Below are 17,884 nucleotides of genomic sequence, written 5' to 3'. Positions count from 1 at the left end.
CCGGGCACTGCGGATAGGGCTGCCCACCGCGCTGGGCAAGTGTGCTCACTGCCCCCTAGTGTGTGTGTCTTCACTAGTGTGTATGTGGTGCTTCACTGCATGGATGGGTTAAATGCTGAGGTAGAATTACCCCATTGTGGGACTAATAAAGGTCACTTAATCCAATCTAATCTAAAAAAATGACAGGGCTTTCATGGGTTATTACTTTAATATGCCAATGATGCCATCTCTTGGCAAGATCATACAAAGCCACAGCATCTGTTGTCCTGAGAGTTTTTACCCACTACAGTGTTTTGTTTTTTTTAAATTGGCACTCAGGGCCCCCAGGCAGTCAAATTTGTGCTCCAGTCTTGTCTGTTGAATATTAGGCTGGAGTAAACATGTTGGGGGTGTCAAGGACAGGTTTAACAATCTCTGCACTAAAGCAGGAAAAGACTATGGCTGTGTATGTAAGCCTTGAGGTTCTTTAACTACAAATGGCCAAGTGGGCTTGTTTTGTTTTCACAATGTCCAAATCAATTGGCCTACAGAGAAAACCACAAATAATTCGTACAGGGAGCCCCTCAAGAGGTGGTCTGAGTTCGGTTGGTTTTTTGAGACCATTTATAGGGGTCTGAGTTTGTTTTGTGTGTGTACATAATTACAGAAAAACATTGCTCAGCAGTCTGAATCCTCTTGAAACACTGTAATGGTCCAAGTGTGAGAACTAAATGAGCTCACACCCCTCCAACGGGTCCCAAAAACCAGCCGAACTCTAGTTCTAGAGGTGCTCTCACATGCAGGTTGGTTTGTTGTACCTTTTGTGGTCTCATTAATTCTTGCATTGTGAAAAACAAACAACCCCAGATCACGTTGTGTTTTGCCTCATGATAAAGACCTCGAGGCTTGATGTACATGAAGAGCCACAGTTGCACAGCACTTTAGGGGTGAAAACAGACCAGCGAAGATCATATATAAGGTACTACTCAATAAAAAGCCTCCATGTGATCCTGTGACAAGACAGCAAAGCTGATGTATTATAGCAATAAGACGCGAGCATAATTTTATTGTGTTAAAGGCTGATCCTAGGCAATACAGTTAAACCCCCTGCCCAAACTGAAATCACTGTAACGCAGACTTGAGAGGCTTATTGCTATAATGAATCAGAATCACTTTATTTCATGGACTTTCTGGCACCCATGCGCCAGGCTTCCTACCAGGCCTTGACGTAAATATGACCACTCTTATTCCAAGGGCCTGCATTTTCTCAAGCTAAAAACATATATTAAACCATAATATATTATTTGTACAAGTACAAATGCAATGACAGTAACATAATAAGAGCAAAGCTTCATCGTTTATGTAAGTTGCTGTGTGTCTTTGTGTCTTATCCCATTCTTTGCATTTTAAATCCAAATTTTTTACCTTAGTTGATGTGGCTGTTTGGCTTTACGTGACCTGCACACTTTGCAGGCTATATTCATGAAAGTTCTTCCACGCACTTTTTAAAAGTAGTTCCTCGTCCTGCCATTTCTAAAGAAATCAGTGCAGCGTGACAGAGCAGGAGAGGGAAAATTAATATCTATTAAAAGGCATTTTTAAGAGTACCTAACATGGACTACAGAATGACACACCACTACAGTGGCCTATAACCTTTTAATTGACATGCTGCTATTACTGCCATTGGTATACTAACAAAATAAACAGACACTCCCTTTATATCACACAAAAAAGGCACAAAACATCTATATGTGGTCACTTTTACATACATGTTAAACTTTCTTTATGTGACATGCAATGCTGATAATTATAATGATTCAGGGAGCACAACAGACTCTGTCTAAAAACCTACTACCCAATAACAATAACACTAAATTGACTAAGGCTAAAGGTAGCATTTAGTGAATAAGCCAGCTAAACTACATTAGCTACATTACATTACTAGCAAGAAAGCATGAAGCAGCTGCCAGCAACAGCTACACCTTAACCTTGTGACTGGTGAAAGTAATTGATCTATTTATACATTATGTGCAGGAGCAGGAGGAAAAATAACATACAGTAATCTTTATTAGACAGAAAACTGTGCAAACGCTTTGGCTTTCAAAGCTGGCTAGCTAGGTTAACCAAGCTAACATCCGCTAACCATTATTCAAGCCCAGTCACAATAGTGCTTGTCAGTTTGTCAGATTTTGCGAAAGAAAGTGCACTAACATTAACAGATATCCTACGTGTTTCAAACAAACGTTGCTTATATGGTTTAATCTAGAAATGTATGAAATTCCGCTTCAGACCAGCTGCCCATGCCCCAGCTACTGCCACTTGCCTTGGACTAGCTGCCCACCCTACATTGAAACATACAAGTTTTCATAGACTCCTAACTATTACTACGACTAATACTACTAATACTACAGCTATTAATATTAGTAGTATAATCCCTTTATAGGTAGTTTGACCAGAAGACGATGGGTCCCCCATTGTGAGCCTTGGTTCCTCCCAAGGTTTCTTCCTCAGCTCTGAGGGAGGTTCTCCCGGCCACTGTCACCCCTGGCTTGCTCAGTTGGGACTTTTACATTTCATGTTAAAACTTTGTCTTTTCTGGAATTCTGTGAAGTTGCTTTGTGACAACATCAGTTGTAAAAAGTGCTATTCAAATCAATTTCATTTGATTTGATGAAATCAGTCAAAGATAGACACTTCTGACTTAAGCGAGAAGCATTATGAAAACAGCAGCATCACAACTGAGCATCTCATTGGCAGTTGATTCAGAGAGTCTGCTGGGATTAGTTTTACATGGGAAAGTGGGATCCCAGGAGTTACCCCAACTTTTATCAGGGTTTCTCAGTGATTTTAGGCCCGTCTCATTGTGCCATGTCTGTCATATTTACCAGCTGTGACATCTCGTATCAGTAGATTTTTTTTCTTAACACTTATTTGAACCGAACCACAGCGATAACCTCACATCACGTTAATACTGTGTGAACTGACATGTCTGTAAAAAGGTTATTGGTTCTGTGGGAACAGTGTGTCCTAAGTACTGAGGCACTTGAGGAAGAGCTTGCTTTTGCTCTCTGTGGCTAAAATCAAGCTGATATATAATGTTACTATCCTACCTCACATGTACAACTCAGAACATGTAAAAATTACAGAAAAAATGATTGATTTTATGTGGTGAAGCTGACTGCTGGCTGTGAATTCCCAAACTAATGGCGATGCTAATGAGTTCATTCATTTAAGACAGCAAGACAAATGATTAGTGTTAACAGATCTCTATCTCTGTCATTTACACCAAATTGGTCATAAATATTAAGATGTCCTGTGGCAAACTGGCATTGCCTGCCTCCCATGGAAAACTACTCCCCTCCAAAAGGGCTTTAGACACTGAATCGCTCCCTTTTTGGCACCCACACTGTAAAATCACTGCAGTGCATTTTAGATCAGGATTACACTCAACGGAAACCAAACAAGTTACACTTTAAACATAACTTCCTGCTGACTTGATTTAAATGTCTCAACAGCAAAAACAAAGTTTAGTAAATGAGGCATGAATATTAGGCATGACTCCAAGTGTGTTACGTATGTACCTTGCTTGGAAGTTTTGAGGACTTTGGAAAGGTATTTTTAGCAAGTGCTAGATTAAAATAAACTCTGCCCATGAGAACTCACACGTCCAAGACAATCTACAAAGCATAATTAAAGTGAATGTTAATCACTGTAAATCACTGTGCTTGAATATGGCCAATAGCCTGATAAGGACCTCACAACACCACTATAATTATGTAGGAAACACCCCACCCTCCGCAATGCAGACATGACAACACATATGCGAAACAAACAGATATGGCTTCAGCGGACACTAATCAATCTCTTTTACCGCAAGTGTGACCCAATCAGTGTCATCAGGACAGTCTCCTGACGTCACATCTAAGACCCTCCTGACTTCTCTCCCCTCCCACAGCTGTCAGGATAACAGTGACCTGCACCAGGCTTCAAAGCGCCCTACCCAACACGCAACCTCACAGTTTACTCCAGGAGAGGAGGAGGAAACGTCCAGAGCTGAATCTGAAGGTAGAAGCAACATCTAAAAAGGGACCTCATCTACAATGTCAGGACACACACAGCTGTGGCTGCTCGTAGTAGTGGCTTGGCTATGTGTTTTCAACACAGCGGCGTATGCAAGGTATGTTTTTTTATGTGGTAATATACAGTGTTTTTTATTTTTTGTCACATTACCAGCTGTCCTTCACACTCTGAACATTTCATGATGATTGCACCAACAGACACGGTGCAAAATTATTTACAATAAAATAACTTTACATTCACTAACTACATTATACGGAAATGCCGAACCTGTTCTAGATATCAACTGGGTAAGTATGTGTAGTACAAACGCTGTAGTACTGTGTAATTATTTGGTTTTAAAAGTTGAGTCGAGTAGTTAGACGATGTGAAAAGAGTGTGCATAAATAAAATACATACAGTATACTATATTTCTGTTTAATACCTATAAATACAACTGAATCTGAACTGGTACAGAAAGATTTTTACTGTGGTTTTACAGTTTTTTTTATATATATTTATATTTGTTTGCATTTTATGCTTTTTATTAAGTTTATATAACTTAACATGGTACTTGGAGGTTTCTGATTCAATTTTCTGCTTAAATGTTTTGATACTACAGTGATACTACAGTGTGAGTTTATACTTACTACCTGAAAATTCCACATATTTATAAGATATTTTACTGTCTCCTTTATCAGCTTAATGGCTAAAACCTGTTAACGAGTAACTATTAGCCATTGAGTGGAATCTTGTAAGACTGTCTTTGCACTTTTACACAAAATAATAACACACCTTGGAGAATGCACCTCATACTTACTAAGTTAAAATCTAGAACCTCTAATTTAGTGACACCACATTAGAATTTACCATCATATTACCCAAAATAAGTACGTAGTACTTTTAAAATTGTTTACTCAGATATTTTTCAGAACATATTTGGAAATTCTGTGTAATCTAATAATCTAATGTCTTAGTCTTTATCACCTTTTTATTCAAAATATTAAATGGCACATTGGAGATTGTACCCCCTGCTTACACAGTTAATACCTACAACCTGTTTGTAAATTCAGTGTCATTTAGTAAGACTGCTTTAGAATTTAAAATCATGTTACTCAACTATCTAATAACTCATCAAATCATGTTACTCAACTATCTAGTAACTATCTAATACTTTGAAACTTGTAACTTATACCTATTCACTTATTACCTAGAACCTGTTTGGAAATTTAGTGTAATTCAGTAAGACTGTAAAAATACTTAGCAATTTTATCCACATCAAATTACACAGAACTTTACAGGTTGCACCTCAAACTCAGTTTATATGTAGAACTTGTTTGGCAGTCCAGAGTAATGTAGCTTGACAGCGTTGGAACTTCCAATCATTTAAAATAATTATCTAGTACTTTGGAGTTTGTACCTCACACTTACCTGGCTAATATCAAGAGCTTAGATCACTCTAAATGAAAGCATTACTGAAATTTGGTTGTTTGCAAAAGTTTGGGCACCCCTGATCGACTGACATGTTTTGTTGGTTTTCAAAGTGAAAAAAGTTACACATCCTCTACATAGAATGTCTTATATAAGTGCGTTCCCTGCATAGAACGTGTTAACTTATTTTCACCTTAAAAAGTGGTATTCAAACTTTTGCACATGACTGTATTCACCAGGGGTCAGCAACATGTGACTCTTTTACTGCCCTTTTGCAGCTCCACAGCAGAATTAGATTTGTAGGTAAAAATAAAATAACAATCCTTTACAGTAAAATAAAGCTGTGCTGGTCGTTCAAACTCAGTTTTAACACTAAATGTTAAACAGGGTTAATGTATAATGTATGGTCACCATATCAGTAACCTTGCCTAGCTAGCAGCATAAGAACAGACAAAGAGGAGATTTAAGATGAACATTGATGATTTAGAGACAAATGGATTTGCATTTATAGTCACTCCAGCTGGTTTCCTGATATGTTTAATCTACAACGTGAAACTGCCAAACACTCAAAACTCGCGAGGCTGAAGTCAGATTCTCATTCTCCAGCTTCTTGTTTGAAATGTCCCATTCCACCTTAAATGGTGCAGCTGATACAGTCTGATACCTCACCATTTAAGGTGCAGTGTGATAATTCAAACAAGAAGCTGGCAAATGTGAAGCTGACTTCAGTCTTGGAAATAGTCGAATGTTGAGAGACATTTTACCAGACACCATTTCTATTTTGGAAAAGTTTCCTGCTGGAGATGTGAGAAAACCAGCTATAGCTGAGCTAAAGCTTGAAGCAGAGCAAAGTGAGTCTGCGTTCCCGTTTAAATTTTTAGCCTAGGACTTACTAGGACATTAGTACATACCGAGACCTATTTGCAGCCAAAATGGTAAAATGAGCATAAAATGTTGAGGTGGTTAAAATTTTAATTTTAATTTTTAGTTTAAATTTTTAGCCTAGGACTTACTAGGACATTAGCACATACCGAGACCTATTTGCAGCCAATATGGTAAAATGAGCATAAAATGTTGAGGTGGTTAAAATTGAAATTGAAATTTTTTGTTTAAATTTTTAGCCTAGGACTTACTAGGACATTAGTACATACCGAGACCTATTTGCAGCCAAAATGGTAAAATGAGCATAAAATGTTGAGGTGGTTAAAATTTTAATTTTAATTTTTAGTTTAAATTTTTAGCCTAGGACTTACTAGGACATTAGCACATACCGAGACCTATTTGCAGCCAATATGGTAAAATGAGCATAAAATGTTGAGGTGGTTTGATTTTTGTTAAAAGGACAAAATGGCTCTTCTTAACATTTAGGTTGCCGACCTCTGGTAAATACTGTTTTTAGTGGATATTGCAATGGTTGAACCTTTTCCTACATTCATATGTTATTATGCTTTCCGCATCCACAGCTACCCTTCAATCTCTCTTCCTGACTGGAGGTCAAATGCAGGTCAGAATTCATCCTACTTGCTTTGCTGTCTGAAATATTCCTCTGAAGATGCACACAAGTATCAGCCACTGTAATTCGTTCTGACAGCGGAGAGGGAAATAAGCAAATGTGCCAGAAGTGTGTAATCGGCATACATATTAAGTGTGTACATGAAGACATGTGGCCTAGTGAAGATAAGAGAGAAACTGACTGCAGGCCTGGTATCAGACTCTTGAGGCCACTCTATTTGAAGTGCCCAGAGTGAAGCTAACAGTTACTCGCAACATTGACCTGAGACAAAAAGAGGGTTCCACTACAGTCTTAACAGAATTGTGTTTTAGATCAACAGTACACTTTCAGTTGATGCAAGCCTGTTGTTTTCTTGCACTTCTTGCTCTCACCATCTCTTCCCTTGCTTTTATTTTTCCTTTTTCATTCCAGGTTATCTTACAAGGTGTGATTTTGATGATGATACCGCTCCCTTCTGTGACTGGACTGCAGAGGGTCTAACCAGAAGCCAAACAAGACCAGGTATAACCATCTTAGAAAATATTTTTTTACTCGCTGTACAGCAGGGACAGCTGTAAAAGTCGAGATGTATTGGCTTGATTTTGCTAAATTCTGTTATAATTACATAGTAATTATTTCATTAATACATCAATTCATTCATACAAAATGTAATACCTGCTTACACAGTCAATATCTAGAACCTCTTTCTAAATCTAGTGTAATTTACTAAGACTGCCTTAGAATTTTCCATCGTGTTACCAAAAATAATTATGTAGTACTTCTAAACAGCTTCATGTTTTACTTAGTCATTACCTAGAACCCATTTGGAAATTCAGTGTAATCCTGTAAAACTGTCTTAGTATTTATTTTACCAATCCTACCCAAAATAAATCACACAACTTTGGAGATTGCACCTCATACCTACTCAGTTAATATCTAGAACCTGTTTGGCAATTCTGTGTATGTTAATGAAACCACGTTAGAACTTAACATAGTAGTACTTTTAAAATTGTACCTCATATTTACTCCATTATTATCAAGAATCTATTTGTAAGTTCAAGATAATTTTAGTCCATTTTAGTCCAAATATTAAGTAGCACAGGAAATTGTACCCCATGCTTATACAGATAATATATAGAACATGATTAGTAAATTCAGTGTAATTTAGTGAGACTGCCTTAAAATTTACCCTCATGTTACTGGAGATTGCCTCTCATATTTACTCTGGTAATATCTAGAACCTGTTCGGCAAACATTGTAAAAATGCAATGTATATGAGAAGCAATGGCAAAACATGGCACAGATGTACACGATTTGTCCCCCCCCCCAAGACTATACACAATAGTGACTTAACAAAAACAATAATGTTAAATTCAAACTACATTCAAATATCTTCTCTTCCACATACAAACACAAGTGTGATATTAAAAAAAAGTTTGTCCAAAAATTCTCAAAAAAAGTAAATAGTAATTATATCATGACTTTGATATCACCAGAAATAGCCCACAACTTCTAAGGAGTATGGAGCTCATAAACTATGGTTTGAAATAGGTTATACATTTATGTAAAGAATAGGATGAGGGCAGGATCACCTACTGCTTTATGACCTTTCCCCATATTGCATTTTATTTGAAACGCCTATATTTCTCAGACATTAAGATTGTGACACTTATTAGTCCCACAACAGGGAAATTTCACCTCCACATTTGACCCATCCGTGTCTTGAAACATCAACATACACACTAGTGAAGACATACTAGGGGGCAGTGAGCACACTTGGCCAGAGCAGTCAGCCCTATCAGCAGCGCCCAGGGAACAGTTAGGGGTTAGGTGCCTTGCCCAAGGGCACCTCAGTCACATGCTGTCGGCTCAGGGGATCAATTCCCTAGGGAACTGATTCCCTAACCTCCAGCCCTCGACTGCCTCATGAAGTTGCATGCTGCCATGCTCAAGTTGATAAGTTGGTACTTTTACAAGGAGTAAGCATTTTTACAGTTTACAGCAGGGTGGACATACATCTCTGGCCTGAGATCTACTTTTTCAGTGGACAGGTCATACAGAAAATAATAAAATATGTAAAATAAAAAAGGCTGGCCATCATTTAAAAGCCTCGAAACTTTTTAATCCACTTCAGTGGCCTATGTTGATGTTCAGCATTACAGGGCAAGGGACTGAATAATGACACTTTTTTGTGTAGTCTGGAGTTCATTTAAGGTGGGAATTTGTCGTAGTTTCTTTGTGTATTGTTTGAAAATGCTTCCCAAGGTGCGATGGCTACTTGGCACATCAAGCAGATGCATTTGGAGTTTGACACTGCAAAAATATAGTCCTCTTCCCGCTCTGTATGTTTTTGGTTTCTTTATGCTCGGTCTCACACTCATCCTCAAAAAGAGTTAGTGTAGGTCACACAAGGAAAACTGGCAATAAAACACAAATTGGCCACAGATAACTTTCTACATCGCTAGAAAGGCAAACTCACAGCAGTGCTTTTAGGTTGGCTGTGGCTTAACTATGGTAACAAGCAGTAAATGAAAGAGACAGTGGCCACATTTCAAGTCAATCACATTGACTTGCTCCCCACCTGAAGCAGAAGAAAGTGTTGAAAGCCTGTTTGAAAGAGGCGTGATCTACCAGTGTGCGCTGTAAGAACGAGTGGACGATCCCAATCAACATATTGGGCACCCCTAGTATCCAAAGTGCATGACTGGGGCAGTTAGTAGGCAAACGTCTTTTATTGTTAGTTACCTCAGACCACAAATCTGATTATAGTCCACAATATCAAAGTGATTAACCATGTAAATCATTCCACCCAATGTAATAAAATGATCTTTTATTGTGCTATATTCTTCTGAAGGCCAACTCTTTAAACAAACAGCACTCCTAGGTTTGCAGCTTACAAGCACTTACCACTAATCCTGCAAATAATGTTACCTTGTGGTCAGCAGCAATAAAACATCAAAGCATTACAGACACCTTACTAGTCCAAAAACAATGTTCTGGTCAAAATTCCGAGTGGAAACATGAGAAAAATGAATTTAGCCCAACATCATATTGTCTACTGCCAGTTTCACTCCAGACAGGGGGCAGAATCCAAAGGAAACAGTTCAAATCATCTTCAGGACTGTTCACATAATAAGAAATCCTAATTGCATAACATGCAGAACACAAGTAATTCTCTACCATTTCTATTGGTCTATTCATCATGACATTTCCACACAATGGCAATGACGGCAACAAAATATTGTTAATGCTACCTTTTCTGTTTCTTCTGCTTTGTCCTACCCACTCTAGGGAAATTCTACCTCGCAAGGGATCCTGGGAGCCTGTCAGGCATGGCTCGACTACAGAGCAGGTTTCTGAACTCTTCTGAAGACTTGTGTCTGCAGTTCTGGTACTATAAACCTCACCAGGACAGTTCTGAACTGCGCGTCTCGCTCAGTGATGAGGTTCGGCAGACAGAAATCTGGAGCTCTCTGGCTTCTGAAAGCCATGCCTGGAGACAAGTGCTCATTCCATTGAGCTACTCACATCTGAATGGAGCGCAGGTGCAGCAACTGACATTTATCCCTTCGCTGATTAAATATTTGCCTACAAAAATGAGGAGTTATCAGGATGAACTTTATTGTTGTAACCTCTGTTCTTGCCAACAGATTGTTTTTAGGCTTATGCAGGGGCATGGAAATAAAGAAGAAATCATCTTTGATAAGATTGGCATATTGAGGGGACAGTGTGGTGAGTCTGGCCTACAAAGAATGAGTTTGTTGAGCCTCTATTCATGAAGTTTCTCAGAGCAAACGTGTTGATCTATGATCTGATTCTGTTCCTACTCTGAGAAGCTTCATGAATACAGGCCTTGGTCTGCATCTGATGAGTTCATGCTGGCTGAAACGTCATAGTTTATACTAAATAAAGTGCTTAATTTTGTTATGCGATAGAACAAAATGAACCTACCAGACTTATTTCAATTTTTAGTTTTACCTCACTGTCACAGTCTGATGAAGCACCTTAATCTTTTTGGCATTCAATGAGTTCTTAGAGCTGAATTTTAATTCATCGCAAGTAAAAACTTATAGAAAAAAATCCCAATATTTTCAGCAAAGTGTAGTGCAAGCTATTTAAATACCCTCGCACTGTCAGTAGTGATCATTTTTGCTGATTATTAGAAGATCGACTTCAGTAACTGTCAATATCCCTTCAAGAGAAGCTCAAAGCTGGTGCTGAGTTTACACTTATTGCAAGTAATTTCCTTAGAAATCGCATTGAATAGAGTTGCATTTACATTAGTACATACTGTGGTTGAGATGCCTTACAATATATTAAACCACTTTGGTGAACCCTTTATGTGGTTAATTGATGTGATGTACATTGATGTGCCTTGAAACCCACCTGGCTCATCTGCCATTGATCATAATGATTGGTCATCATGATTGATCATGATGCTCACAGACATACTGTGAAGTCTGTATCATTGAAATAATAATCTAATTTCTCTTTCTGCACAATGACAACAAAAACACTGATGTCACCACCTTATGCACAGGCATGCAATGCCAGTCCGGCACCCAGCTTTGGACAGATGAGTCCACTCAGTGTACCTGTACTGAAGGTCAACTCACCTGCACCCAAATCATCTGCGGGGATGGTCAAACCTGCAGACAGGCCGTTACGTCCACTGTCTCATCTGGCACCTGCAGAGTTGCCAGTGACCTCCGATACAGAACCTTTGATGGGGTCAACTTCCGTTTCATGGGTCCATGCGCTTACATCCTCACAAAAGTCTGTGATGGGGTCAGCGTGGTACCAGGCTTTGCAGTGGAGGTGCAGAAAGAGCAGAGAAGAAATTCATCTGTTTCCATGATCCAGCAGGTGAAGGTGAACCTGCAGGGTTTGAGAGTGACTCTGCTGAGGAGAGACAGAAGGAGGATCATGGTGAGTGAAATTATCACCTCAAAAGAGACTTTAATAGACTAATACTGCTTCAGTGGTCATGCAGTCATTTTCGAGTGCTGCAGTGATGGCTGTTTGCTCCAGCCCTGATTTAACTAATACAACCTGATTTTACTACTGAAGTCTCCAACTTTTGGCATGCGACATTTCAGCATATCCTGGAACAACTGTCTGTTGAGACTAGAGCCTTTCATAAAGCCTGAATACCAATGCTTTCTTGTCTTAAAGGAAAATTCCTCTGATTTTACAAATTTCAGCATAATTCATTGTCTGAGATACAAACGAAGTCAGACAGAGTGATTCCATGTGAAATGGTCATTGTGGAGAAACATACAGCCTCACATTTCTTTACAGTGGTGGTGATAGGAACCAGGGGTCAGGGCCAGATCATTCAGTGGGTTTTATGGGCATGTGACAAGGGGCCCAAGTGACTAGGCCCTCTAAACAGCTGGTTTGACTTTGAACTCTACTAGAAGCACAGCGGTGTAAATAAACTAAAACCATGTCCTAACAGCAGGCAACGTGAGTGACAACGACAAAACCATAACACCTCCTTTATAAACAATGAGGATGTCTACAGCAGCTGAGAACAGAGAGGATGCAATGTGACGCGCAGTTTTTGACAGGCGTTCAGTTTCTGTTTTTGACACATCTCCAGAGAACATGTAGAGAGGAGAATTACCACTCTGTCATGTCTTTCGGGTTTCTCAAACGCTAGAGGGCACTCCTGAGCGAGTCCAAAATTAATAAAGCAAAATCATGGTTTATAAATGCTTAAAGATCCTTAATTTAAAATAATACATTCTTTTTAAAACACAGAACAGGATAAAACATTTAAACTCTGTTGTTATATTTTCGAGCATTACAGGAGTTTAAAATAGCATCTCATGTACGTTTATAATGTCAGTGAGCACGAACAGCCAATGAGGTGCTCTACTTGCCAACCAACCAGCACTCAGGAGCAGTAATGTTGCCCAAAACCTGTTTGCTGTAGAAAAAAAAATCAATGGGTTGTTTTTTTTTTGCATTTTAGCAAATCACACCCTTCTACTTTCAAAAATTAAGGGAAAGTTCTGCGCAAGTGATTAGAAATTATTGAAACTTTTTGCTTTTCATTCAAATCAAAGTCAAGTTAAGAGGCTTTCGTTGTCATTCAATCTATGTACAAGTATTGAAATTACATAGTGCAACGTGGACCAAAATAAAGACAGTACAAAGCGCAAATGTGCAAACTAGGTGTTCAAAAAAATGTAACTAGAAACAGTACAATAAATGTGATAATTGAAACAGACATTAGATACAGTAAACAGTCAGGACAGAGCAGCACCAACACAACACTCATTCTAACCATGAAGTAGTAAGAATAAGGTGCAAAGACATTTAACCCACTGCGATTCCAGTTTTTGATATAATGGAGGAAGTAGGAAGTGGCCAGGCTCCTTATAAACCGGCTCTCACGTCTCTCTGCAATCTGAACTTAAAATGGATGATAAGAAAATCTCACATGAAGTGGAGAAGAGAAGGGATCTCTACAACCCTTCCAGTAACCAATTTGGAGAGAAACAGCCAGAGTGCTGGAAGTTAGAGGTGAAAACCATTTATTTTGTGTTAAATAATTAGCTACATTAGTCAAGTTAACTAGTAGCTAAGTAGATAATAATTAGCATAACTGAACTGCCCGTTTAATGTTATATAGGTGAATGATGTTAAATGTGGGGAAAAATCATCCCCCGTTGCAAACTCTATAACAGATATGCCCCAAACCACAGCAGTCTTTTGATAGGGCTGTGGTTTATTTAGGTTTGTCAAACATTTGGTGCATCCAATTCAGTTCCCCCTCAAATTCACGTTCCCCTTCACAAATCAAGTCCTCGTTCACACGCATTCACTGAACCCATCACCACCACTGTGAACAATTCTGACCCTGTGCGTTTCTCTAGACTGGAGCATTTCACACTAAAGCACTCCAAATGACTTTGTTTACATAGTAATCATAGTTATGCAAAAATTTTAAGAACTAGTGAAATTTTCCGTCAACTGAGAGCATGGAAGATCCAAAAGGGGACCAAAACGGCTTAGTAGAGCAGATGTGCTGAAACAAAAGTGCAAGTGGAGACCTAATCAGTCAGCATTAGAGTTTTAATTGTGTCTAAGCCAATGAAATGAAACTATTTCAGAATAATATCGTTTCTCTCCTCTTTCCAAAGTCTGGTGCCCTCGTTATTCATAACAATGCATAATGAACACTTTTTCAGGTTAATGGGATTTGGAAGAATCTCCCACTGAGTTTGTATGGAGACACAGTAAAGGTCAGCGCCCAGGGACCAGTTGTGGAACTTCAGACGCACTTCAACCTGTCTGTCTCCTACGCCAAATCCGGTGCCCTTCATGTAACCGTACCCAACCAGTTCAGTGACAAACTCTGCGGCATGTGTGGCAACTTCAACCACGTGATGGATGATGACCACAAGATGGTAAATGGGTCTCTGGCTGAGAATGGCCAGGTTTTGGGGCAAAGCTGGAAGAGTGCAGATCCCCCGTGTGAGGAGCCCACCACGCCTAGCATGTGTTCTGAGGCCGAGCAGCTGGAATATGCCAGCGAGGCTTACTGTGGCGTCCTGCTGTCACCCCATGGCCCCTTCTCTGAGTGCCCTTCTGCTCTTGGTGCAGTGAGCTTCTTCAGGAGCTGTGTGTTTGAGATGTGCTCCACACAAGGAGATCCTGAGACCTTCTGTGATGTCCTGCAGGCTTTTGCTAAGACCTGCAATGATGCTGGGATTCCTGTGACGGGCTGGAGGAATGCAACTTACTGTCGTACGTCTTTCAAAACTTTTTACACAATTATATTTCACAATCAGTTTCCCACAGGTGAGTGTAGCTGCCAAGAGGGGTTGTCGCAATGAAACTTGACATTGGAATATTCATTGAATTCCAAGACACTGTGCACATTCCAATATAATGTCCATTTGCATTTTTAAAGGCTCCTTTATGTTCCAGGCCAGTTAATTATTGACACTTTCACAAATAATGATTACCAAACACAGGAAAAGACTTTTAATTGCTAACCATAAACAAACATAAACAGCTATTTATTTTTGCTTTTGTTATAATTTTAAGGTGTTTTACATAAGAGTCATTCTCAGAACACCACCTCAAAGCATATATATATATATATATATATATATATATATATATATATATATATATATACATATATATATATATATATATATATATATATATATATATATATATATATATATCTGCTGTCAGGACAAAACCTTGTAACTCTACTTTGTCGTTTTTCAGTTTTTGACATAATTTGAAAATATCTGTTGGTCGTTACATTTTGTGTAAATTTCATGGTTAATGGACCAAAAGAAGTGGGCAAAAATGACTTGGAAAAAATTCTGGTTCCATTGACATACACTAAATGTAAAGTAGGTTTTTTCCTTCTCCTGTAAAGTTACACTTTTGGAGACACAAGGTTTTGTTCCGACAACAGAAAAAAAAAAAAATATATATATATATATATATATTTTTTTTTTTTTTTGCTGTTTTTTCTGTTGTCTTAAAATATATATATATATATATATATATATATATATATATGGGGAAACAATAACGGAACACAGTGAACTTATAATCACCTAATGTTTAGCTTAGGTTGTTTATCTGCTGTGTGGATAAGCTACTACATAGCTACTGCTAAACAAATGACTTTTACTTTTGCTACAGTTGCACTTTCTATACAGCCATTCTCTTTAGATTATAATCCATCCATCCATTTTCCATTTTCTAAGCCGCTTCTCCGTCAGGGTCGCGGGGGGTGCTGGAGCCCATCCCAGCAGTCCTCGGGCAGGACACACCCTGGACAGGTCGCCAGTCCATCGCAGGGCTCTTTAGCTTATAATGATAGCAAAATATTAATTTTACGTCCTCAAATATACATCAGAATAGATTTATATTCCTATCGACCGCCATCTGAGAATCCCTGGATTAAAAACTTTAGGCATTTGCAGTTGGTTGATTTATGCTGAGTGTCCCCTGCTGGATTTACTAGGCTTAATGCTTGACTTAGAAATATGCTGTTTGCTGCAACTAATTATCTTAGTTATTTTCTATGCAATAATGTATGTATATATATATATATATATATATATATATATATATATGCACATTCAGATATATTCAAATAAACATTTGAATTTGAGCAAAGTGAATGCCAAAATCATCACTTAACTCATATTGAGCGACTCAGTCATCTTAAGCAGCCTTGCTGATGTGGTTTCTGTCACTGCATGACATACTGCCACCCAGAAAAGAGCACAAAGGTATATCACATAGCTAAAAACAGTAACAGATCATCTTGAAACCTGAAGTTGGCAACAGTACATCTTACAGTGTCAGAATTCACATCAGCTAGGCTGTTTTAATATTACTGAACACACCGGCACTGTGATGATTCAGACACACAGTTTCCACAGTGTCAACTTGGCAGCTGTCAGCTACTTGTTAGCTACATTGGCCTCGTAGCTCCTGTGGAAAACTAAAGAAGCTAACTGTGGACAGCAAAAATGACTCAGCTGATGAGATTTAAGGTGAGGGGACGTGTGTACATTTGCTTTTTGGCCTAACAATAGCTTCAAAGCACAACCGTGGCCAGTACAGTTTCTAGAATGCTTACACATTTCCTTTGAAATGAAAAAGTTATGCTTTCAGGCAGATGTGTTCCTCTGTGTTCCTGGAGATCTACTGCCCTACAGAATTTTGTTCCCCCCATAATCAAACACACCTTATTCAAATAACCAGTGTCTTTAAGAGCACGAAACGTGGAGCAAGGTACACTGGATTGTTTGATTTCCAGGGTCATTCTTCTGCTTTCTTTTGTTATCTCAGCTTTTAACAGTTATCTTTATTACAGTCACACTATGTGACACGACCTGTAAATGAAACATGCCATATAGTAAGATAACAATTATTATTAATTGTATTATTGTTAGTAGCAGTAGTAATGGTATAAACTTATTGAATGTACTAAGATGTTACATTTTTATATTTTAATCTGGATGGACCATGGTCCTGAGGGCTGGCAGGAGTGTGTCACTTTGGATTACACCACACAGACGTCCCTAATTATCCCAGTGTACCAAATAATCTATCCTGAATTACATAACAGTCACTTATTAAACATATCAGATTGCCACAACAAACTGTAACTGACGAGGAACGCAGGTCCAATTATGAGCTGATGACTCAAATCATGCGTTCTAGACGTGCAGGGCAGTAGGTCTACAGGAAGTATGCTAGGAACTACTGATACACTGTATGGCCAAAAGTATGCGGACAATTCTAGTTATTAAGTTTGGGTGTTTCAGCCTCATCCACTGTTAACAGGTGTATAAATCAAGCACTATGAAACCCTGGCAGTAGAATGGGTCATTCTGATGAGCTCGATGACCTTAAACATGGTATTCTCATAGAATGCAAGTTTATTTGTGAAACTTTCACCCTGCTAGATCTGCCCTGGTCAACTGTAAATGCTATTATTGTAAATGGAAGCATCTAGGAGCAACAACAGCTCAGCCATGAGGTGATAGACTACACCAACTCACAGAGCAGAGTCAGCAAGTGCTGAAGCACATAGCACCTATTGCATCACTCACTATATAGATCCAGACTGCCTCTGCAACATCAGTGCAGGAACTGTGTGTCAAGACCTTTAAAAAATTAGTTTCCATGGTCAAGCTGCTGCACACAAGTTTAGGCACAATGCAGTTGGATGAAGTAATATAAAGCACACTGCCAGTGGACTGTCAGTGGAAATGTATTCTCTGGAGTGACTAATCACATGTTACTATCTGGCAGTCTGATAAAAGACCCTGGGTTTGGTGGATGCCAGGAGATTGTTGCAATGCCAACTGTTTGGTGGAGGAGGGATAATGGGCTGGGGCTGTTTCTCAGGGCTTAGGTCCCTTA

General features: G+C 38.8%; 1 protein-coding gene across 7 annotated transcripts in view; it reads left to right on the top strand.

The window, feature by feature from the left end:
• The first annotated feature begins 3,959 nt into the window (after window positions 1-3,959).
• Window positions 3,960-17,884, top strand: part of LOC108430181 (zonadhesin) — a 37,492-nt gene continuing 23,567 nt past the window's right edge. For all 7 annotated transcript variants that reach the window (XM_037530977.1, XM_037530981.1, XM_037530982.1 and 4 more), the window contains exons 1-7: window positions 3,960-4,156; window positions 6,930-6,970; window positions 7,391-7,480; window positions 10,250-10,503; window positions 10,609-10,690; window positions 11,499-11,887; window positions 14,161-14,719. In XM_037530977.1, coding sequence (XP_037386874.1) covers window positions 4,080-4,156; window positions 6,930-6,970; window positions 7,391-7,480; window positions 10,250-10,503; window positions 10,609-10,690; window positions 11,499-11,887; window positions 14,161-14,719 — 1,492 coding nt within the window. In that variant the 5' untranslated portion in view covers window positions 3,960-4,079. The remainder of the gene's footprint in view (window positions 4,157-6,929; window positions 6,971-7,390; window positions 7,481-10,249; window positions 10,504-10,608; window positions 10,691-11,498; window positions 11,888-14,160; window positions 14,720-17,884) is intronic.

The sequence above is a fragment of the Pygocentrus nattereri genome, chromosome 19 (genome assembly GCF_015220715.1).
Source record: "Pygocentrus nattereri isolate fPygNat1 chromosome 19, fPygNat1.pri, whole genome shotgun sequence".
Taxonomy (NCBI): domain Eukaryota; kingdom Metazoa; phylum Chordata; class Actinopteri; order Characiformes; family Serrasalmidae; genus Pygocentrus; species Pygocentrus nattereri.
This window is presented reverse-complemented; position numbering and strand designations above follow the sequence as displayed.